At 38.0% G+C, this 23982-nt stretch overlaps 2 protein-coding genes across 2 annotated transcripts in view; one reads left to right on the forward strand and one right to left on the reverse strand.

Annotated features, from left to right (window-relative positions):
* Positions 1-981, reverse strand: part of LOC134799156 (steroid hormone receptor ERR1) — a 59807-nt gene extending 58826 nt beyond the window's left edge. Inside the window, exon 1 of the mRNA XM_063771564.1 lies at positions 695-981. Within this exon, the coding sequence (XP_063627634.1) occupies positions 695-715 (21 nt within the window). The 5' untranslated portion in view covers positions 716-981. The remainder of the gene's footprint in view (positions 1-694) is intronic.
* Positions 982-8706: 7725 nt separating this feature from the next.
* LOC134799137 (transmembrane emp24 domain-containing protein bai) lies at positions 8707-23623 on the forward strand. Its single transcript, XM_063771541.1, has 5 exons — positions 8707-9016; positions 9293-9413; positions 11472-11542; positions 19303-19429; positions 21171-23623. The coding sequence occupies exons 1-5, from the start codon at positions 8840-8842 to the stop codon at positions 21290-21292; spliced, it is 618 nt and encodes a 205-aa protein (XP_063627611.1). The 5' UTR covers positions 8707-8839; the 3' UTR covers positions 21293-23623.
* The last annotated feature ends 359 nt before the right edge of the window (positions 23624-23982 follow it).

Below are 23982 nucleotides of genomic sequence, written 5' to 3' on the forward strand. Positions count from 1 at the left end.
TGAGCGCGGATGAAATAAAAGTTGAGAACAGCAAGACAAATGCCGGTAGGCTAGAGCGCTAGACGCAGCGCGCGCTATTGGCGATCTGTTGAGGCAGGTCGCGCCATGCCAGGATTTTCGTGCCGGAAGAAACAATAGCGACAATCGTTTCAATAAAATTGTTTAGTATTGTTGTGGCTGGCGCTACACTGAGTTTACGATTTTCTGGTGTCAATTTTTTTTTAATAGTTTTTATAATGTTACACATGGTTAACGTATATGTAGTGCAATTAATAAGCAATAACAGTTGCGTTAATGGTTAATTAAAATTAATTATGAGAATACGGATATAAATTGCGCTCGATAATATTTTTTTGCGTAGGAACGATGAATATTAAAATTAGTCGTATGTTAATTGGATCAGAATTAATACAGAAAATAGCATTTGGTTAAGTCTCATACAATTGGATTAGAATTAATATCGGTATACCGGCTTTTTTCCGCAGATTTACCGCGGAATTTAACATTTTCATATTGCTAATTTATGACTCAGTTATACCATTTTAACTTAGTTACAAAATAAGTGGAAAAACACGTGAAAATTTTCATATTGGAATGGGAAAGGCCCTGTCAAAAAAAAGTTACAAGCAAGGCGCAATAGTAACAATGTTATGGTGGGTCATGGCCAGAAAATTAATAAAAATAGTGTACTCACCACCTCCTCCATCCAATCCATGTAGCTTGTTGTTAGGTTATGTTAGAAATCTAGACCGAGAGACTACCACGCGTCGCGGCGGTCAGTAAACGAGTGCAGCTCCGTATGTGTTGCACCGAAAATTCGTTCCCGCCGATCCCGCGCCCCGCGCCCCGCTCGCAAAATTTCGAACATGGAACATCAGCGCCATCTTGCGGCCGGCGCGCGTGCGTGGCCTTGAACTTGACTGGCACGGCGCGACCCACATTCTAGCCCCGCGCGCCCCGCCGCGTAACACCGTGCAAAACGTCCTAAGTGCCGTGTAGTTGCAAGCCGGTTACGTCTTCTAGTTTGGAACGAGCCGTCGTCTGAATGGAACAACACGCTACCGCTGAAACGTTCGCTTTCATCGCGCTTACGTCACCGCCGTCGCAATACGTTAAAGCACAACAATGTTATTGTTGCGATTGCGATTAAAGAGTTTAGGGTAGACTTTTGAGCCCGGATGCCATTTTTCTTTTTTTTTTCCCAGTCTAGGGCTGCCAGATCGTATAACAGGCTACGAAACTCGTATAATTAAATTATTTTCGTATACATGTCGTATAGTTGGTCTATCGGTATAATTGGATACGAAAAAAACACCGATGTCAAACTACTGTCAATGCTTCAAAAAAACAGTGTGCCAATACTGTGCTATAACCGCGAAAATCGAAGTTCGCAAATTGCGGGGATTTTTCTCTGTCACTCTAATAACGCCTTCATTGGAGTAAAAGAGAAAGATACCCGCAATTTGCAAATTTCTGTTTTCGCGGTAGCCGCTCTGTTATACGATTTAATGGAACGGCAACTACTTAAATACACGTCAACGTGGGCTATAACCGCTAAAATCCAAGTTCGCAAATTGCGGGCATCTTTCTCTGTCACTCTTATTACACTGTCATTGGAGTAAAAGAGAAAGATCCCCGTAATTTGGGGGCTTACCGCGAAAACCGATATTCACCAGTTATTAAAAAATCAATTTAAAATGATAGTTTTTTTTATTTTGTACTCGTATAATGCAATCGAATTTCGTATAATTGCGGGCACGGGATCGTAAAATCAAGATTTATGTACTGGCAGCCCTGTCCCGGTCATAACTACTGATGGGGCGCTGGAAAGTTAGCGTAATTGCGACATTTCTACAAAGGAAAACTTTGGAAAAGTCTCATATTTTTAAAATTCATTTTATATTTTCCGTTTCTAAAATATAACCAGAAAGTTCTGAGACCTTTTCCAACTTTTAGGAAATTTTCCGCAACATGCATAACATTCGTGATTATTTTGCGTCGTATGTACCTAACTCCTTTAAGTGTTTTTTTTTTAATAATCTATTAGAGTTTATTTATTTATTTACAGTCACAATTAGTAGGTATATACCTAATATAGTTTAAAATATTTGTGTCAATCGCACTAATATGAAGTGATAGTAACCCGAATTACGTACAGGAAGTTCCTCATTCTCATGAAACCTTATAAAACAAAGTCCCCCGCGTCTGTCTGTTTGTGTGTTTGTATGTTTGTTCGCGATAAACTCAAAAACTACTGAACGGATTTTCATGCGGTTTTCACCTATAAATAGAGTGATTCTTGAGAAAGGTTTAGGTGTATAATTTGTTAACCCGTGCGAAGCCGGGGCGGGTCGCTAGTAGTATACAAAGTTACTCCATCTCTATGGTTTACGGTTTGTGCTAGTAGTAGTAGCACTCTGGCAGCAGGACATTGCAGTAATACTCCCTATTGGAAATAAGCTACACTTTTAATTGTTGGACCTTATGGCATTGCGTTAAAGTGCAAAGAACCGGTTCAGCCAGCAGAGTTTTTGAGCATGATATGTTCCAAAAAAAATTAAATACCTAAAAAATACTAAAAATACATATTAAGGTCTTTCTCGGCTTTCTCTAGTAACTTCATCGGTTCGAAACCTGCTTTCGCTCGATAGAATAAAATCACTAAAATATGTAGCAATTAACATGAAAACTCCTTCTAAAAATGCGTAATTTTGTTTTTGACGGATATCTTGAGTAATTGTAGAAATCTAGAGATGCACTTCTTTATATCTACTTCTTAGATTAACTAAGGCGCCATCTACATTCGAACGCTTGGACTACGTTGTACGGCGAATTCATTGGTTTGCTTCGGTTTCATTGCACGGTGCACCACAGTTACATTTTATCAAAACCAAAATTCATACATCTCAAAACGAAATAGTGTCAAAATGTTTTTAATTACTTGCATGTGGTGTTTTGGTGTTTACCAGTGATTAGTTAATACATTCAGCATGTTTTTAATATTTGTTAGATGTAAGCTTCAATGGAATACTGTTGGTGAACCTTAACCCTTCTTTGCATGCTGATGGAAATTTCCATCATAACATTGTCCTTTGAAATAAAGGTGCTTTCGGAGGCGGTTGATATTTATTTTTAAGACTGTCAACTTTCAACACTAATCCATTTTCTGTTTTTTTACATAATTTTACGCAGTATTTTAATTTATAAAAATTACATTTGTTTAAAGACGAAATGTCGGAAAACTTGGAAAAACCTGGAAGTTGATGATTTTTAGTATGTGATTTTGGGCAGATTTTTCGGGGTTTGTAATTATTTTATATTTACAAACTTTATCATAGGCAGTAAAATTTTTCCTATACCCCTTACTAATAGTTATATATTTACAAAAATATGATTTAGCCTATTTAATTTCTAACACTGATTTTGCAGTGAAAATTGATGTTATAATTTTTTTATTATTTTTCCCAGAATCAGTAAACAATTACGTGACACATATATTCATTTCGTCCAAAAATAAAAAATCATGCAAAGAGAAAAATTAAGAATAAAATCCGGCGTGGGTTCGAGCGTTCGTGAAGTCGTGAACATCCGGAATATTCTGCCCATTCTGGAATGTTGTGGAATGGTTAGGAATAGTATGGAATGTCCCAGATCATTGTGAAACGTTCCAGAACACACTCGAATATTGTGGAATGTTCTTGAACATTGTGACCATTGTGGGACCGACAAAGAAGGGAAATACCCCGAAAAACAACATGAAAAATGTTGTTTATAAACAAGTATTGTAAATAGTAATTGTAATTTAATTTTAAGTTGTAAAAAATATTTTTTAATATAATATTGACAAAAATAGTGTATTTATTAGTATTTACGTTGTGTTTGTTCTTTTAATTTAATTTATTATTTGTAACTAAATATGTATGTTTATTGTGGAAAAATAAAATATTCATTTATTTTTTGTAAATACATAGTTAGAATAATAGGTATTCTCAATAAAATATTTGTACCTCTAATATTTTAAAGTTTAAATTTTATCCTTATATTCCAACTAGGTACCTACCATACAATCTCATATCAACTCCCTGAGCGAAGCCGGGTACCCCAGCCAGTGGTTTAAAAAATAGAAATAATGTCATACAGCCTCTAGCCGCCCAGATACCTATAAAAAGGTCTCCTGTTCCATTCTAATTTAAACTTTGTGTTGACAAAATAAAATTTCATTTTGCTTGGCAAGGTTTGACGTATGGGGCCCGGCTAGATGATATCAGAAGTAGAGGATAGAAATACCTGAGCTTTATGGGAAGTGTGTATGCGGCTGGCCGCTACATATCTCTGATGAGGACCTCATTGCAGCGCTGGGGCTCTGACTCATGTCACACCTGAAACCACATGTCAACTTACATTAGTCACTAGTAGTCGTTTTTTTTAGCATTAGAAATAAGGTAAACAATCTTGATGTGTCTTTTAATTGAAAAACACATTTTAAAAATAAGTTACGGCAAATATGTAAATCTAATACGATCATTTATATTCTTCTGCTTTCATAAGTAATAGAAACTGATTTTTAAAAAGCGTTTTTCAATTAAAAGACGTCAAGAAGAAAAAGTATGGAACCCTCAGTGGGCGAGTCCGATTCGCACTTGTCCAGTTTTTAATCATCAACATTCCATGCAGATGAAGTTGCAAGTAGAATCTAGTGTTACCTATAAAAGAGTGGAATTAACAAAAGCAACATATATTAGATATAATGATTTGACGACCCGTCAGGCCTAGTGGGTAGTGACCTTTTTTTTTTTTGATGGAGTGGGAATGCGTTTATGCACGGTGTGTGGGACTCGCCGCACCTTTCCCCTCTCCTGACAAGAGAGGGGGAGAATTGGGCCCTACCCACTAAACCCACTCCGGCGTTTCACCCTCTCTGCCGTTCGTGAGGGCGCACTGGGATCGACTGGGATGACATTCAACCACGGCGCCCTCCGGCAGCCCTGGCGTATCACCAGGGCCCCCTCACAGTGGGTAGTGACCCTACCTATGAAGTTCCGGTTCCGGGTTCGAATCCCGGTAAGTGCATTTATTTGTGTGATGACACAGATATTTGTTCCTGAGTCATGGTCAGGCATCGGAGTTTTTGTCGCATGGTAAGACTAATAGCAAGCTATGGAGTCGACATTTGCCTTAAATGTAAACTCTTATTCATACTCATACTCATTTATTTAATTTATCTTAAAATGCCTTTAGAGCGGTCGGTCGTGTATATTGACGTTACAGTGGATTTCGTTTGATGAAGAATACTGTTGATATGTTTTAAAATAAATGTATGTTTCAATTGGGTGAGTTGTACTTCATAACTCAAGCAAACTATAGCAGATTTTTCATAGTCATATTGTAAATCGTTGTATGGCTCTATCCATGCCAAAATTGCAGCTATTTCTGGGTTAGGCATAATAATTAATTATGGAATATTCTACAACGTATTTACCACTTACAGATATAAATAACTACTACGTTTGCAATCACCAGTGATTGACACATGATAAATACTAATCAATTTTATCAGCGGTCAGCACCTACATGACATTAGGTCTTTCGCAGCGATGTAGTTTGTATAGTTGTATGTTAAAATAGTTGAAGTTATGAATTCATAATGTAATAGAAAAATATTTTTTTATATAATTCGACTAAGATAATATACACGACCGACCGCTCTAAAGGCATTTTAAGATAAATTAAATAAATGAGTATGAGTATGAATAAGAGTTTACATTTATGGCAAATGTCGACTCCATAGCTTGCTATTAGTCTTACCATGCGACAAAAACTCCGATGCCTGGTCATGGTTGTTTTTCTATGTATTTAAGTATTTATATATTATAAATATATATTGTTGTCTTAGTACCCACAACACAAGCCTTCATGAGCTTACCGTGGGGCTTAGTCAATTTGTGTAAAAATGTCCCATAATATTTATTTAATGAACTTGTGTATGTTTTGTATACAATATAATACTCCTATTATTCAAATGTTAAATACGAAGGTAGGCACCCAAATACTACAATATAATATAAATATAATACAGTCAGCAGCAATAGTTGCTAAATGGGTGAGGTGTTCAAAATGATCTTGATGTGACTTGATTGTTAAGAGAATAAGAGCGCGTCAAGGTAATTTTGAACACCTCGCCTGCTTTATAGCAACTGCTGGTGCTGACTGTACATTAATTTTACTATCACTTCTAAAGCAACTTGCGAAATTAAAAAGAAACATGTTAAAACATAATACAGTCTGTACGTTATAAGTCTCGTTCTCAGTAGTCTGAATATATTTGTAATATCAGTAAAAGTATGAATAATGTGAAAAGATACACTCTGCAATGTTATGTAAACATTTCATATTATAATATTATTGCAACATGATAAAACTAACTTACTTGTAAATTTAGGAGGTTGATACTTTTATTGTGGACTGGAATCAACAGGATAGTCTCAAAATTAAAGTCCGGGAAAATATTACTACTAATATTTTCTCCAAAATCAGAAAATTGTTAGCTGTCAGGTTTTCGGAGGTCAATCACACCATTCACACCCTTTACGACGCACAAAACTTAAGTTTCTTTCAACACAATAGTTTGTCGTCCTTAAACACAGTATTTAAGTAACACGAAATCGAATTTGAATGATTCAAAACGAAAATATTTGGAAAAATCGCAGAATTAGGGTTAGGAAACTGTTATTTGACATTCACTTTTACTTTAAATAGTGTTGTTCTTGACAGCTTGACTGTCGACAACAAAATGCATTTCCTTGTCGATGTAAAATATGCCAGGCATCCATATTTTCCTTTTGAAATGTTTAGAGTTAGACCAAAATAAGTCTGCATCAATTTTGATACCACACGCAGTGCAAGTGTTATTTATACGTTAGTTAGACGGGCAGCTCCATAGCCCTTCGTGTGCCAAATTCCCGCAGCGGGAGAGAAATAAAATGGCTACGTATGCCGGCCTCCTTTTTCATATTTTGCCGCGTCTGCCATCGGTTGGGCGGGCCAATGCACCATCACCCAATTAAACACGGAATCATGAAGTATTTATAAAAGCTTAAAAGTTTGTTCAGTTTGTTGACGATACTGATAAACTGTAGCCTATTCTTGTCTAACGATCTCGCATTGTTATATGTTAGAGCAGTGAAGAACCTATTTTTGGTACTCGACTTTCCGTCAAGAGAGATAACCTAAACATGTCCCGCAGCGGGACACCGGCAGACGAGCCGATATTCCTTCCTGGCAGCAGCGGGAGAATGGCATACATCCAGATATGTGTAAAATCATAAAATTGTGTCTACACAAGAAGGGATACACGAATTGCTAATTAGACCGCATGCTACTATTTCTAACCCAATTTATTCAAAGAATTTATTTAAAGAAGCTTCAAGTTAACCTAATTAAGAAATGTAAGTATTCAATATTTTCCAAAAATCCTTCTGGTCCTGAGTATATAAAGTCCTAGTAATCCATTTATAAGCAGAAATAAGCAAGACTTGTGTTTATTGTCATATTTTGTCATTGCAAATATCATGCAAAGTTATAGTAGGAGATCCCACATATGGTCGACCTTCACCAATATGTCTGACGGATGAAACTATGAAAATATGAAAGAAAATATGTTCCAGAACATAAATAAATAAGGTTGCCTAAAGAAATATGGTCAAGGCTATTTTTAATAAAAATTTTAAGGCAAATTTCACCGATTTGTCTGACGAACGAAATCAGTTTCAATGGAAAGTATACAACTTGTACAACATAAATCATCTAGGTTGCCTATCTTTTTCCGGTATCTTTTTCCATTGTATTTACAATAAAATTACCATCATTTTGATGTATAATTCAAGCGTCAGACAGATGAGTGCAATTATCAATATAAAATCACCTCTTTAAACACGGCAACCACATAATAGTAACCGGAAAAAGATAGGCAACCTAGATGATTTATGTTGTACAAGTTGTATACGTTCCATTGAAACTGATTTCGTTCGTCAGACAAATCGGTGAAATTTGCCTTAAAATTTTTATTAAAAATAGCCTTGACCTTTTTTTTTTAGGCAACCTTATTTATTTATGTTCTGGAACATATTTTCTTTCATATTTTCATAGTTTCATCCGTCAGACAGATTAGTGAAGGTCGACCATATATGTGGGATCTTAGACCATTAGCTTGGTCCGATTTTAATAAGTACTATGTTATCGATAAAATGCAGATGTGCAATGGAAGATACAACACTAGTACAAAAACTAGAACGTTTATACTACTTTACAAAATTTTCACGTTTAAAGATAATGACATTCAAAAATATACCTTATTGGTTACTAATAGAAACTACTTTGATAATGTACTGTGTATTTTAAGTATTTCTTTAGCTTAATTTATTTTACCGCAATGTTTCCCAAGTGGTTCTATTTACGCAGCTTTTTACTATAGGGAAATTAATCATAACCAAACCTAGAAATTAACAGTACTAAACTCCTTATTTTTCTGTAACGCTATTATATTAACACCATATTTTTTATTTGAAAATCATTTTTCATTCGTTGATACTCATGTATGATACATATCTTGTGGGTATTATATTCTTTGATAGTTTTGATACATATTCACTTAGCCACGTTTGTAAGCGTTCCAATTTACGAAAAGTAGCAACATGGCAACTTTTTACAGTACGCCGCCGACGACGTTCTCTCGGGCCAACTCATCGGTCTTTTTGACACAGAATATGTTTGTTTTCCTTTCTTGATTGTAATGAACTGAAACTAATCTATTGCAATAATTTAGATCTAGTGAATAGAAAATATGGAGGTTTACTATCTCATATTCATTTTGAGTGTTTTCTGGCATGGTTCAGAGGGTATTATGTGGAGCCTGGCTCCGAACACCCAAAAGTGTTTGAAAGAGGAGTTGCACGCGAATGTCCTCGTGGCCGGAGAGTATGAAGTCACAGAAGTTGCCGGCCAGAGAGTAGATTACACTGTAAGTTGACTAAAGCCATAATTCCTGACCAATAACTAAACTAAAGTCATAGTTCCTATTGGTTTCACATCTTCTCCAATATCGTATGAACTCATAAAAGGCTTTATTTTTCAGTCTAATTAGCTGGTTGCATGAAGGAAGGATTGTAACTTAAATACCAGTTACTAGTTAATTGAGAATTAGTGCTGCTTTGATGTGAAATTAGTTTATCTTTTCCAATTAGAAACAAACTTATAACTTCCAATATGTCATAGCCAATCTTTAACTCCATTACAGATCCGTGACTCAAAAGGCCACATCCTGTCACAGAAAGACTCAATTACGAAGGGCAAGTTCACATTTGTGACGGAAACTTATGACACCTTTGAGGTGTGCTTCATTTCTAAAGTGCCACCAGGTATGTTGTTTCAAAATTTGAGAATACTTGTAACCCTAATTATTATGCTATAGATGTTTTTGCTACTAGCTGCTTAAATTAGTATGGAAAGTTAGGATATGGAGGACATGATCATTAATCGATCGTCCCTAGGATGGCGTTAAGACCGCGGCAACGAGATCTGTTTGCAGTGCCAGCGGCGCGCACTGTGTTGCATATAAATTCTCCTCTGCTTCGCTCTCTTACACAATTGAATGCGATCTTGACATTAGCACCGGAGTGCGACTTGATTGTGTCGCAATAGGCAGCGGTGAGAAGTGAATGCCTCAGATTTTGTGATATGATGGATGCTAGGCCATCAAAGTTGTGTAGTTTTAAGCTATAAAATTATATTTAAATAAATAATAATAACGCTGTGAGGTTTTGTTCAAGTATTTGGGAACACTTTGGCCGCTCTGATATATCTGATGGTGGCTGTGCTACAAAGTAATGCACACAATGCAATATTATAAGCACATTTTGCTTAGTAATTTACTACTATATATACTACTTCTATTGAATAATCTTATTGATTTAACATTTACATTTTGTTGTTTAAGATGTGAGACGTAAGTTGGCAATATGATTCACTTGCACTATTTACTTTTCTGCACTGACATGGGTATTTTGTGGAGCATTGATTGGCTAAAGCTGGCATGAAAAAAATTAAATAACAAGTACCATTGTATGATTATGATAGTAGCGTCCTGTGTATAATCATCAGTTATTTTCATCAATTTTAAGCATTCCTGTCAGCTATGTTTAAGCAAACAAGCTATAATGCAAAATACTGTGGTACTGAAAGGTTGAATGCCTCAACAATTTTTGTATAGTTCTGCATTCAAATATGTAGTTTAAGGTGCATAGTTACCAGTGGCGGCGTGTCCATAAAAGCCGATTCCCAGCACCGGCTTCCTGTTTTTGGACGTTTGAGCAGAGTTGTAAAGGAAATATGTAAGCCAAATTAGCCCCGGCTTGCCTATGGATATGTTTGACGCGCCGCCACTGATAGTTACCCTTATCAAAATGTTCCTTTACCATTTTTGAAAGAGGTTCCCCAAATGCTCTATCTGCAAAATACTAGCTTTAACCATTTGACTGCTAAAGACACGCGCGCGGCTACAGGCCAATATATTCCGACAAGGTTCACGATGACGCGCCGCACTCCATAGGCGTGGTGTTTAAGCGGTTAAAAAAGTGCCTTCATGAGATTGTCTTGTTTTATTTAGCTTTTGCACCCCTGCCCAAATGTTGACTAGTGTTCACTGCACTTATAAACATAATAAGTTTATAATTTTAATAATAATTTTATTTTTGGTACAAGCTTTTATCGCTGACTGTACTTTTCTTACGGCAGCAACTAATACTCATCGAGACAATTCTAAAAATCCCTAACACAATTAGGTTGCGTTGTTTCGTCACAGAGTTCCTATGGCCACCTCCTGTCCCCATCATCAGATCAGTTCGACAGTACCATATTATTGTATTGTCATCAGAACTACATACAGCTGCCAATTTTCATGACGCTACGATCCTTGGAAGATGGTTAAATTAGTTACCTTAGATTCCATTACATAGTTAGTTACATACAGGTCGAGAGTTCCTATGGCCACCTCCTGTCTCCATCATCAGATCAGTTCGACAGTACCATATTATTGTATTGTCATCAGAACTACATACAGCTGCCAATTTTCATGACGCTACGATCCTTGGAAGATGGTTAAATTAGTTACCTTAGATTCCATTACATAGTTAGTTACATACAGGTCGACCTAATAAAAGCTTGTTAAAAAAGCACAATTACGCGGGTCCACACAGATCGAGCCGCCTCGCGAGAAAATTGCCGCGCGAGGCAGCTCTGTCGGTGGAGCGGCAATGCGGCTGAGGCACGTCTACACACTCTATACAGGCGGATGTGCCTCGCGAGGCGGCTCGTAATGTGTGGACCCGCATATTATAGTTTTGCCAGTTCTATGCTTCATCTATTCTGAGGGTTGTCAAGTTTGTTTTGTTCTAATTTATAATTCTCTCTTCTTTCAGAACGCCGTAGCGTGAGCCAGGATGTTCATCTGGACATCAAAGTTGGAATTGAAGCCAAAAACTATGAGGGTGTAAGTACTTTTTTTTTTAAATAGTGAATAGAATCAGGCGTTACTTTGCGGAAATCCATACTAATTAAAACCAAAATATTATTTTGCTAATCCGCGAAAAGATAACGTGCTAGTCAATCAGTGCTAACCCGTTATACTTACTTGCGTATTTTTACATGCAATTAATATTCCCACCCTCCCACCGCAAAAATAAATACGCAAATAAATATAACAAACCACCACCAAAAGAATAAACCTCGACACGTGTTTCGCCTCTCTACGAGGCATCCTCAGGAGTTGTTGACGGTCTGACGCCCGGCAACGGAATGACCTGTCTAGAATGGTCGGCCATATTTATACCTTGACCACTCCCCCTACCGTGCAAGTGTGAGTGAGATGGAAAAATTCGTAATAACGGCGATGACGCAACATTCAATTGTTCGTTAAGAATCATGCCCCTATTGTTGTACCTAATTATTTCCAGTTGTTCCAGAACACCCAAACGCAATCCCTTTTCGCAAACATGTAAAATATCAAAAGAATGATTCTCAGATAAAGTGTGACCTGTATCTAATAAGTGCTTTGCAAAATTGGACTTCTCTGGATGGTTATGTCTATATGACGCAACATGCTCTTTATACCTAGTAGTGAAACTACGGCCCGTTTGCCCCACATACACTTTATTGCAATCGTCACAGGTAAGCTTATAAACTCCAGACTTTTTCCCATTCTCGATCTTATCTTTGCCATTGCAAACTTACTTTACTTACTTTGCACTCAAAGCTTTGCAATGGCAAAGATAAGATCGAGAATGGGAAAAAGTCTGGAGTTTATAAGCTTACCTGTGACGATTGCAATAAAGTGTATGTGGGGCAAACGGGCCGTAGTTTCACTACTAGGTATAAAGAGCATGTTGCGTCATATAGACATAACCATCCAGAGAAGTCCAATTTTGCAAAGCACTTATTAGATACAGGTCACACTTTATCTGAGAATCATTCTTTTGATATTTTACATGTTTGCGAAAAGGGATTGCGTTTGGGTGTTCTGGAACAACTGGAAATAATTAGGTACAACAATAGGGGCATGATTCTTAACGAACAATTGAATGTTGCGTCATCGCCGTTATTACGAATTTTTCCATCTCACTCACACTTGCACGGTAGGGGGAGTGGTCAAGGTATAAATATGGCCGACCATTCTAGACAGGTCATTCCGTTGCCGGGCGTCAGACCGTCAACAACTCCTGAGGATGCCTCGTAGAGAGGCGAAACACGTGTCGAGGTTTATTCTTTTGGTGGTGGTTTGTTATATTTATTTGCGTATTTATTTTTGCGGTGGGAGGGTGGGAATATTAATTGCATGTAAAAATACGCAAGTAAGTATAACGGGTTAGCACTGATTGACTAGCACGTTATCTTTTCGCGGATTAGCAAAATAATATTTTGGTTTTACTTTTTTTTTTAATTTTATTAAAGAACACTTGAGTCTCACACTTGCAGTATCCTATCTTATTAACCCTTTTTAGGCATAGTATGATTTATCGGCCACATACGTGTCAATTTAATTTCAACGTTAGCAATCCGATTTAAGGTTCAAAGTAGATTGATCTTTCGGCAAATGTGACTTGTCTTTAAGAGCCAACAGGAGTGGTCATTCCTCCATACAAACGTAGTCCTCGTTTTCCTCCGTGGTTTTTGAAGCTAGAGCAATGATTTTTTCAACACAGATTAATATTGTCAATATCTGTGTCGGACCGTTTTGCTTTTTTTGATATTTTTGTTTTTTAAGGCGCTAGAGCCCTTCAAAAACGGCCAAAATGGCCTAATAGACTATGCCGCAATGAGAGGCGTGGTATTCAAAACTGATATCAATTAGCCAAAAAAGCAAAACGGTCCGACACAGATAATTTCATAATCATTTAGATTTCCAAATTTGGTTACGATTGGTTAAGTTTTGGGGGAGGAAAAAGAGGACTACGAAACCTCGATTTTTGTCATTTTTACGCAGGATTTTTCGCCTCAGCTGCAGTTGTCCCTATCGCACTAATTTTAGGGGCGGAGTCAAGTTTCTAAATACGTACACAGCCAGAAAAGTGATGGGCAATAGTCGACATTTAATGTCGATAATCTAGTGATGTAAGAAGTTATCGATAAACCGTCTTGTGTGAAAATATCTAGATCCTAAGATACAAGGGGTTTTGGGTTGAGAGTAGGGAACACATTTTTGTAGTTATGATATACAATTTATTATGAACTTTTTGATTCTAATATTTCAAATTAGAAATCAAAATCAAAAATATTTTATTGCATGGTTAAAATGGGTTAACAAAATTTTTAGGTACCTACAGGCACGGTTCGTAATTGTCGAGCAATTTAGGGTCCTAGCTGAATTGGTTGTTCCATACTTACTCGTGCTCTATGGAATGTCCAATTTAGCTAGAACCCTAAATGGCTCAACAATCACGGAGCGTGACAGTACAAATAATTCATGTTCTGTATATCCTGCCCTACAATGGCGTTAATATTTGGTTGTCATGTCTATACTTCGTTTTTAAGCATTATTGAAAAAAAAAATAGTAAATACTAATATTAACCACTAAGTACATAACTATTACAAAAAAAGCTAATAAATAATTATACGATTGCATGCTTAAAAAAGACACGTCACCTTCACTCTAATGCTAAACAAACGAAGAATAAGAACTAACAGCGATAAGACCGCCTGTTGCTACCTGTATCTACATTGTAAATCGGTTTTAGGGTTCCGTACCCAAAGGGTAAAACACGGGACCCTATTACTAAGATTCCGCTGTCCGTCCGTCCGTCTGTATCTCTGTATCTCACGAACCGTGATAGCTAGACAGTTGAAATTTTCACAGATGATTTATTTCTGTTGCCGCTATAACAACAAATACTAAAAACAGGATAAAATAAAAATTTTAGTGGGGCCTCCCATACAACAAACGTGATTTTTGACCGAAGTTAAGCAACGTCGGGCGGGGTCAGTACTTGGATGGGTGACCGTTTTTATAAATAATGGTACGGAACCCTTCGTGTGCGAGTCCGACTTGCACTTCGCCGGTTTTTTTTAAATTTGTTTTTATGTTTGTGGTGTAATAAAGAATATTTTAGAGTCAGACCAAGAAAAGTCTACAGCAATTTTGATAGCACACGCAGTGCAAGTGTTATTTATATGTCATAATTTCATAGAAGCGACGTTTGAAATAATACTTGCACTGCGTGTTCTATCAAAATCGCTATAGATTTTTCTTGGCCTAACTCTACTTTAAATTACAAAGTAAGGCCTAAATTATAAAATAAGGCCCATCAATGTTTTTTTTTTTGTGTTTATTAAACTTGATATTTTGTCTATAGTATTAGCGGACATGGCCTCAAAATTTAAACCCGCTTAAGAATCGGGCCTTATTTCGTGCATTATATACAATACTACCCATTTTTGTGTAGTCATTATTTATACTATAGAAGCATTGTTTGAGTAGCCAATTATTTAAACAGTATTTTTTTAAAGGGCAACGGTGGCAATATTTTAAGGTCTGGATAATAAGATACAGATCTTAATAAGGATATCAATGTAAGTGAATGTTACCATGACTACCAAACAAACCAATGTGATAGAATTTGCCAGCTGGCATTGTAACATTCAGACAGTTACCTATGTACCTAATCTGAAATATGAATAAATTAGTAATATTTTAAACAGGAAAGTAATCCGAATTTTGGCCTTTTGCTGGACACAATCACAATAGTAATTTGTTTTACAAGAGGGCAAAGTTTATCGCCACCGGTTGATGCATTTGCAGCAAGCCAATGGTAGAAAATGCAAGCTCATCATCAACTGCATAATCGACGTTTGATATGACTATTGAATCCGAGCTTTTTGATCATGAATCATGATAAAACAAAATTTTAGAAGGTCGCAGAATAGTGGATTTAAAATATTTATTTTCTGTGATCTCAAATATCAGGCACGATCATACAAATTGTACATTTGCTGATCTTGCCTTTGTCATTGAAAGACGTAAGGGTTTACACAGAGAATATATATTTAAGTGTAATATGTGCAAAAAAAAGGAAACGATACACTCTGAAGACCCAAAAAGAAAATGTTAGTAAATACTGCTCCTCCCCATGGTTACTTGGTTCCTTATTCAACCTACCTGAAATTAAACGAGTAGGTTAGTAAATTATATCATTTTACATTATAAGGTTAAATGTTTAGGTATCTCAATCACTTACTCACTGGTGGACATGGACGCAAAATTTTTGCCCATATACTTATACTATCTTATAAAAAATGAAATTTTGAAAGTTAGCACGCTTAAAGTTCGTTTTTTTTTTGCATTAAGGTAACAGATTTTGACATGTCTTATTAAAAATTACCATTGAAAAATAAGTCATAGCAAATATGTTAGAATTATAAATCATATTAATCATATTAATGAGCAAGAGCACCCTAAACCGGCGAGCGTGTATGAGGAATGTTATGAATGTGAAGGAAGCGAAAGTGGTATGTCAGGATCGTAGCAAGTGGAAATCCGTGGTCTCTGCCTACCCCTCCGGGAAATAGGCGTGATTGTATGTATGTATGTATGTATTAATCATATACTTTTTTATATTCTTTTGCTTTCATAAGTAATATAAACTAATTTTTCAAAGCGTTTTTCAATAATTATTAATAAAAAGACACGTCATGATTGTTTACCTTCTTTTCTTTCTAATGCTAAAAAATAACGAACTATAATAACCGGGCCTTATTTGGTACAGAACCTTGATTTGATAGGTACATCGGATATTCTGGGCCCCTGAGTTTGTTACGTAAAGGACAAAATGGTGACATGTGGTTAGAGCTGATACTGTTAAACTAGTGGTTCTGTGCGCTAAGTATAAAAAATAAGCTTCAGCGAACTCATTAAGCCTAGAAAAAACCCTACACCCTACTGCCACTTAAGTCAGTCTTGAGTCTTTGAATCAATTTCCGTAGTAGTACTACTACTACTAAGGTACTAGGAGGTAATAAGGCCTATATATAGTAGGTATAATAAGGCCTACCTGAAAAATAATGTTCTTACAACAGTGTAACCGTGTTAGTTATTTGAGTAACATATATGTAAAGTGATACAATTAAAAGCTAACAGCAAACCAGTACATAAATTATATCTTATGTACTTCTTATGAATTACACTCTTATAAAGGTTTCGGCTAATTACGCTTAATTACTTGAATAAAGGTAGATGAATTGCGTGCGGTCCAATAGGTAACCACAACTCACGGAGTCCAAAACAATAAGCTGATCAGCAAAGTCAAGTAAACAAAGCCAAGTCACAGTAGTAGAAAGATTATCGAGTTCCGTAAACGTAAGCCGGGTCAAAAAATTCAATCGCAACACAGTAAGTAATAAGTGAACGCCTCGTGGCAGTAACGCACGAAAAATAACATTGCAAATTGTCGGCAATGAGGCGCGCGCGGGTGCAAGCGTACGCATCTGTGTGCGTGCATTACACACACAAATACAGTCTCTCACGCCCCGTCAGAGCGACGGGTATATTCAGCTTGAAATCTCAAAATTGACTTTTAGCTCAGCTCCCGTTTCGTCTTAAATGGATCACCAAAACGTAACTATTAGGAATATATTTGGATTTTTTGGGAAAGCTTTCTAGATTGGTATAGTTCTTATAGTTAGCAATATACCTAGATAAATACTATCTTCCTTATTGTAGTAAGAATACATACAGACTGTATACTGATGGCTCCGCAAGCTCTGCACAGCCAGAGCACATTGGCTGCTGACGAGAGTTCACGTGCGCGTGCCCTAAAATGTTGGAGCCGTGCACGTCTCTTATCTGTATATTACAACGCACACGTGCACGTACACACACCCATCCGGTGTGCACAGGCCTTAAGCACTCACATACTGCTGTGTGGTCTTGCTTGAGTCTTACTTAGTAAGCTCTTGATAACGTGGAGGCTGTCAAATGTCTGGGACAGATGGTCCCGGGACACTGAAAGCCACATACCATTTACTATAGTTTAAATAATATTCTATAAGCTTAATAGAGTTAGACCAAGATAAGTCTATTAAGTCTGCAACGATTTTGATAGCACACGCAGTGCAAGTGTTATTTTAAACTTCAAACTTCTATGAAATTATGACGTAGGTATAAATAACACTCGCACTGCGTGTGCTATCAAAATCGTTGCAGACTTATCTTGGTTTTAACTCTATGAATGTGAATATAGCTTTTTTCACATTTTATTTAGTATACTTGTCATCTTATTTTTTTTGTTTTTTATTGAAGTTTTTAAAATACTATTTGCTTTCCACTGCTTCTTATACTTATAATTTATATTTTTATTAATTCTTATGTTCACATCAATGTTCTGCATCTGCAATGGACAATCTGCCAGAGATTTGGGGTAAATTCAGATGATTCTGATCTGAAGTGTTGTTTTAGGTTTTTAGATGCACAAATAACGTGTGTTTGTCATTGCAACAATACTAACAGCATACCTCTATTGAGTTGAAATTGTCTGAATAAATCCACATTTAGACGCATCAAGAAATTGCATGCAATATTCGATACATTGCTAACTACAGACTACAATGAATTCAGTCGATTGACTAAGTACCGCATTGCGCCACCACTTTACCACTTTCCAAATGCTCCGCCACTGGAGGGCTTCATCACTTTTTAGGGTTCCGTACCCGAAGGGTAAAAACGGGACCCTATTACTAAGACTCCACTGTCTGTCTGGCTGCATCTCATGCATGAACCGTGATAGCTAAACAGTTGAAATTTACACAGATTATGTATTTCTGTTGCCGCTATAACAACAAATACTAAAAAAGAACGAATTCCTCGGTGGGCGAGTCCGACTCGCACTTGTCCGGTTTTTTATTTAATATACTTATGTACTAAAATCGCATCCAATTTTTGGATCCGTCTAAATGGGGCTTCAAAGAACATGCCAATTTTATTGTTTTGTAACTTTTGGGTCATTCCGAGACACAGACCAACCATCTAGGCGGCTTTGTGTTCCAAGAAAAAGAGTTACCATTTAATCCAGTGTTTGCCTCAACCCTTTGAACGCCACGCCTGTCCTGCGCGGCGCGTCATCGTGAACCTTGTCGGAATGCAAGAAGGTTGATATTGGGCTGTAGCCGCGCGCGTCAGTTGACGTCTCGGGGCGGTCAAAGGGTGTTGCAAATTGGGACTCGCGCTCTTACCGTGGATGGAATCGACCCTTTTGCATTTTTTAAACATGGTTGTGGGTGGTAGGTTTTTTTTTCATTGGTATGCATGTTGCTAGTTGACTTCATGACTTCCTATTTTGGCATGCTATATGTCAGGTAACTCAGGTATTCAGGAAAAAAACCCAATTAATTCAATTTTTACTCCTCAATTCATCCTAAACTCATATTTTATTAATTCAACTTAATAAATCCATTATAATGTTAACCCCTTGAACGCAACGCCTGTCGTGTGCGTCGCGTCACGTCACCTTGTCGGAATGCACGAAGGTTGATATTGGGCAGTAGCCGCGCGCGTCAGCCAGGCTAGCATATATTATGATTGGCGCGACAGTATCTCGCCGCGAGATAGACTACCCGTCCCTGTTAAATTAATACAGTTAGAAAAAGACGGGTAATCTATCGCGCGGCGAGATACTGTCGCGCCAATCATGTGCTTGGCCTACAGTTGACGCTTTTGGCGGTCAAAGGGTGATTACAAACGTTTGTCAACGAACATGTCTTGACAGATCGGTGAAGCCGCCAAGCTGAAGCCGATGGAAGTGGAACTGAAGCGCCTCGAGGACCTGTCAGAAGCCATCGTGCAGGACTTCACCCTGATGAGGAAGCGGGAAGAGGAGATGAGGGACACTAATGGTGAGTTCCATGTTATGGTACCTCTAGCACACATGTCTCAACAGATCGCTGAAGCCGATGGAAGTGGAACTGAAGCGTCTCGAGGACCTGTCAGAAGCCATCGTGCAGGACTTCACGCTGATGAGGAAGCGGGAAGAGGAGATGAGGGATACTAATGGTGAGTTCCATGTTATGGTACCTCTAGCACACATGTCTCAACAGATCGCTGAAGCCGATGGAAGTGGAACTGAAGCGCCTCGAGGACCTGTCAGAGGCCATCGTGCAGGACTTCACGCTGATGAGGAGGCGGGAAGAGGAGATGAGGGACACTAATGGTGAGTTCCATGTTATGGTACCTCTAGCACACATGTCTGAACAGATCGCTGAAGCCGATGGAAGTGGAACTGAAGCGCCTCGAGGACCTGTCAGAAGCCATCGTGCAGGACTTCACCCTGATCAGGAAGCGGGAAAAGGAGATGAGGGACACTTATGGTGAGTTCCATGGTGTGGTACCTCTAGCACACATGGCTCAACAGATCGGTGAAGCCGATGGAAGTGGAACTGAAGCGCCTCAAAGACCTGTCAGAAGCCATCGTGCAGGACGTCACCCTGATGAAAAAGCGGGAAGAGATGAGGGACACTAACGGTGAGTTCCATGTTATGGTACCTCTAGCACACATGTGTCAACAGATCGCTGAAGCCGATGGAAGTGGAACAGAAGCGCCTCGAGGACCTGTCAGAAGCCATCGTGCAGGACTTCACCCTGATGAGGAAGCGGGAAGAGGAGACGAGGGACACTAATGGTGAGTTCCATGTTATGGTACCTCTAGCACACCTGTTTCAACAGATCGCTGAAGCCGATGGAAGTGGAACTGAAGCGCCTCGAGGACCTGTCAGAAGCCATCATGCAGGACTTCACCCTGATGAGGAAGCGGGAAGAGGAGATGAGGGACACTAACGGTGAGTTCCATGTTATGGTACCTCTAGCACACATGTCTCAACAGATCGCTGAAGCCGATGGAAGTGGAACTGAAGCGCCTCGAGGACCTGTCAGAAGCCATCGTGCAGGACTTCACGCTGATGAGGAAGCGGGAAGAGGAGATGAGGGACACTAATGGTGAGTTCCATGGTGTGGTACCTCTAGCACAGTAGATTCGGCATGACAAGAAATATACTTTAGAAATGAAATTATAAATAAATAAATAAATATTAAAGGACATTTTTACACAAATTGATTAAGCCCCACAGAATCTCAAGAAAGAAAGACATGTAAGCACTGCAACACCAAACAGTTTCGTTTTTATGTACATTACATACTAGACTGAATTATAAAATGTTGCTATGTATTTTTCTTCATGTATGATGTCACTTTTAATGTTGGTTTGACTTGTGAATTGTGAAAGAGCCCTTGCATGAGGCCTACTTGCAGAATAAAATTAAATATTTGAATTATCGTTTCCAAAAAACTTGTAAAAGGAAAATACTCAGATCTCTAATTTGTTAGTAGTTAATCTAAATAATGGAAAAAGATCCAATCCACAAAATACAATCAATAAAACTTGAAGTTTCTGTCAAAAGGAAAAGGCAATAAAGATGTTTGATGAAGTCATTTAAATGACACATTTTAGAAGACGGATCCTTTTCGCTAAACTACGTCCTTTTGATGTACCCTTCGCGAGTTACAAAAACCTTTTTTTGTACCTGCCCATAACATAACTTTTATTTGAATCAATCATAAATAATTTTCCTTCTCATATTCCAGAGTCAACAAACAACAGGGTGCTCTTCTTCAGCGTATTCTCGATGGTGTGCCTTCTGGGGCTGGCCACGTGGCAGGTACTCTACCTCCGCCGGTACTTCAAGGCCAAGAAGCTTATTGAATAGACTATTATTTAGATTAGGGGTCTCTAGACTACAGCCCTCAGTACCGTAACAAGGAAAGAGGAGAGTTGGAGCAATCTAACTCGGCGCTGACTTTTTACTTTTTAGTGACTGTGAAGATACTGAAGATATCTAAACGTCAAATTCCTAGGAAAATATACCCTGGCAAGACATCATGTCAATAGAAAAATTTCATATTCAAAATTTGTATGGGAGGTCGTCGCCAATTCGGAAAATCACATAGGGTTTTTCCAAATTGGCGTCTTTTTCTACTGACAAAGATGCTCTGCCAGAGTATATTGGCGGCACTTCCACACTTTATCTCTGTAAGAGTCAGTGTGGAGTTAGATGGACTCCACTATCCGACTTGCTAAAAGTAAACGGATGGGTAGCCATGGCTGGGCAAAAAGTTAAGAGATCCCTTTATGTAGGGCGGGTTGCACCTTCAACTTTAAATATGGCGGCGCCAACTATCATTCAATACAGGACTGTCAAACTTTTCATACAAACAAAAACGACGTTGGCAAGCTGGTGCAACTAGCCCCAAATGGTGCGTCTCGTATGCGAGATTCGTAACTTTCAAGCGATATTTGATCGGTCGATTGAGTTTTGTACCTAGAAAATATAAGGCCGCGGAATGAACGCTAGCGGCAAGTTAAGAAGTTCACACAGTCGCCATCAGATATATAGAAGCGGCCGAGGTGATAAAAACATCTGAACACGCACTCTAACGCCTTGGCAATAGAGGCGTGTTCAGATATTTATGAACACCTTGGCTGCTCGGATATATCTGATGGCGACTATACATTGCGCTCGACCAAATGTATGAACGGTCTTGATTTGCCGCTCGCCGCTGACGCCCAGTCCGCAGCCTCACGGAGCTCGCATGCGGCGTACCGTCTAATTTAGCCTTAACGCCGGTAGGTGGCGTTGATTATTCGTTAACTTTATTGCAATGTTATAGTCTGACAACAAAAAAAGAGTAGAAATTAAAAAGTGGCAATACTGTAGTGGGTCCCGTTTTCTTATATAGATTGATTTGAAAGGGAGGACTACAGTATTCCCACTTTTTAATTTCTACTCTTTTTTGTCAGACTACAAAGGCGTAAAAGACTTTCGCACCGCACCGCGACATTGGTGCGGTGCGGTAGTCTGTTACGGCTATGATAAGGTTTACCAATTATCAATGTTGCCAATTTTTTTTAAGTCCAAATTAGTTTGTATTATTTTTGTATCCAATCGCAGGCGACTTATGACCATCTCTCCCACACTGATTTAGTGTGAAAAGGATGAACTGAGATTTCACGCCAAAATTTGAGATTTGGTTATTCATGTTATCTCTTTCAGTCTTTTCTTCACTGGGACAGTGTGAGAGAGCCAGTAATAAGGATTCAATTTACGAGTGAATGCCACTTTAGTGGTGCGTTATTTAGAACAGGATATTATGGACTTTTTATTATTAGTAGATCAAATGTTACATCACAGACTGCAGTTTATTCGTTTTTGACAAAATTCTAACCTCCAAAAACGTGATTTTAGCTAAAATGCTTAATTTTATTTATTTTACCTCTTACCTTTTAATATCATCCTAATATTAGTAATACTTTAACCTTTTCGACGCCGTGTCAAACACAAAAACTGTCATGCGGACCGAAGTGTCAAAATTGAAATTGAACTTTATGCATATGCACGTAGGTCTATGTTGCTCTGTGGTCTGTGACCGATTAATCGGTCTTTGGCGTTGAACCTGCGGTGCGGATATATCGGTCATTGGCGTCCAAAAGGTTAAATGCAAAAGTAACTGTCTGTTATCTCTTCACGTTTTTTAGATCGCTAAACCGATTTAGATGAAATTTGGTATATTAGTTTATAGCCCTAGTTTGAGGCCCGGGAAGGATATAGGGTAGTTTTTAACAATCATCATCATCATTCGACGCAGACGAAGTCGCGGGCAGACGCTAGTTATTATTAAAAATAACAGTTTTCATTTCATTGCGCCTGTGAACGGGTTCCAGCAGGCGTTCTACATGACATTAAAGCTCTCCAAAGGGCCTCTACGTGTTGGATCTATACCCCCATGTAAGCCTATCAAAAGACCGGGATTTATATGCGTAAAGACTAAAAAAAAAACTTTTGGGGTTAGAATTTTGTAGACCAAATTACGAATTGACTATAGTTTCTGTCTATTGCAGTGTTATAAATGATTTTTATTTCGATTCTTAACAATAATCATTATCATTATGTAATTAATTACTTTGTTGTAAACTTTGTAAAGAGTTGCGTTTATGTCAATGTGTTTCTAAGAATGTAAAGAAGTTGTACGAAACTGATATACTTAGTTGTTTTATTTTATGCACAGTCTATCCTATGTATGGGCAAAGAGAATTGAAATAGAGGAATATTGTGCGTGCGCGTTGGATGGCCTGCCATCCTGTGGCCTGAATCAGAAACTTATGTGCACATGTACATTGCCAAAGCAAGTGCTACCATCTACCGTTCTCGTCAGTACGTTTCCTTGTGCATCGTCGGTTCTGCCACCTTGTGGGCTACGTCCTCCTATGCTGCCCCCATAGTTCATGCATGGGGCCTATTCTGCATCTTCTCCAAAAAAACAACATATTTCGGTAACTTGATTTATTTATAAAAAAAATAGTTACTGCTACCGAGGAAATATTTATAGGCATTTTGAATCA

Source organism: Cydia splendana, chromosome 18, assembly GCF_910591565.1.
Source record: "Cydia splendana chromosome 18, ilCydSple1.2, whole genome shotgun sequence".
NCBI lineage: Eukaryota > Metazoa > Arthropoda > Insecta > Lepidoptera > Tortricidae > Cydia > Cydia splendana.

What these genes read in the sequence shown, in the direction of transcription:
- LOC134799137 (XM_063771541.1), top strand. Translation starts at nt 8,840, where the DNA reads ATGGAGGTTTACTATCTCATATTCATTTTGAGTGTTTTCTGGCATGGT. An exon ending in CATTTCTAAAGTGCCACCAG is followed by an intron (nt 9,414 to 11,471) that starts GTATGTTGTTTC and finishes CTCTTCTTTCAG; the next exon opens with AACGCCGTAGCGTGAGCCAG. An exon ending in AAGCCAAAAACTATGAGGGT is followed by an intron (nt 11,543 to 19,302) that starts GTAAGTACTTTT and finishes ATGTCTTGACAG; the next exon opens with ATCGGTGAAGCCGCCAAGCT.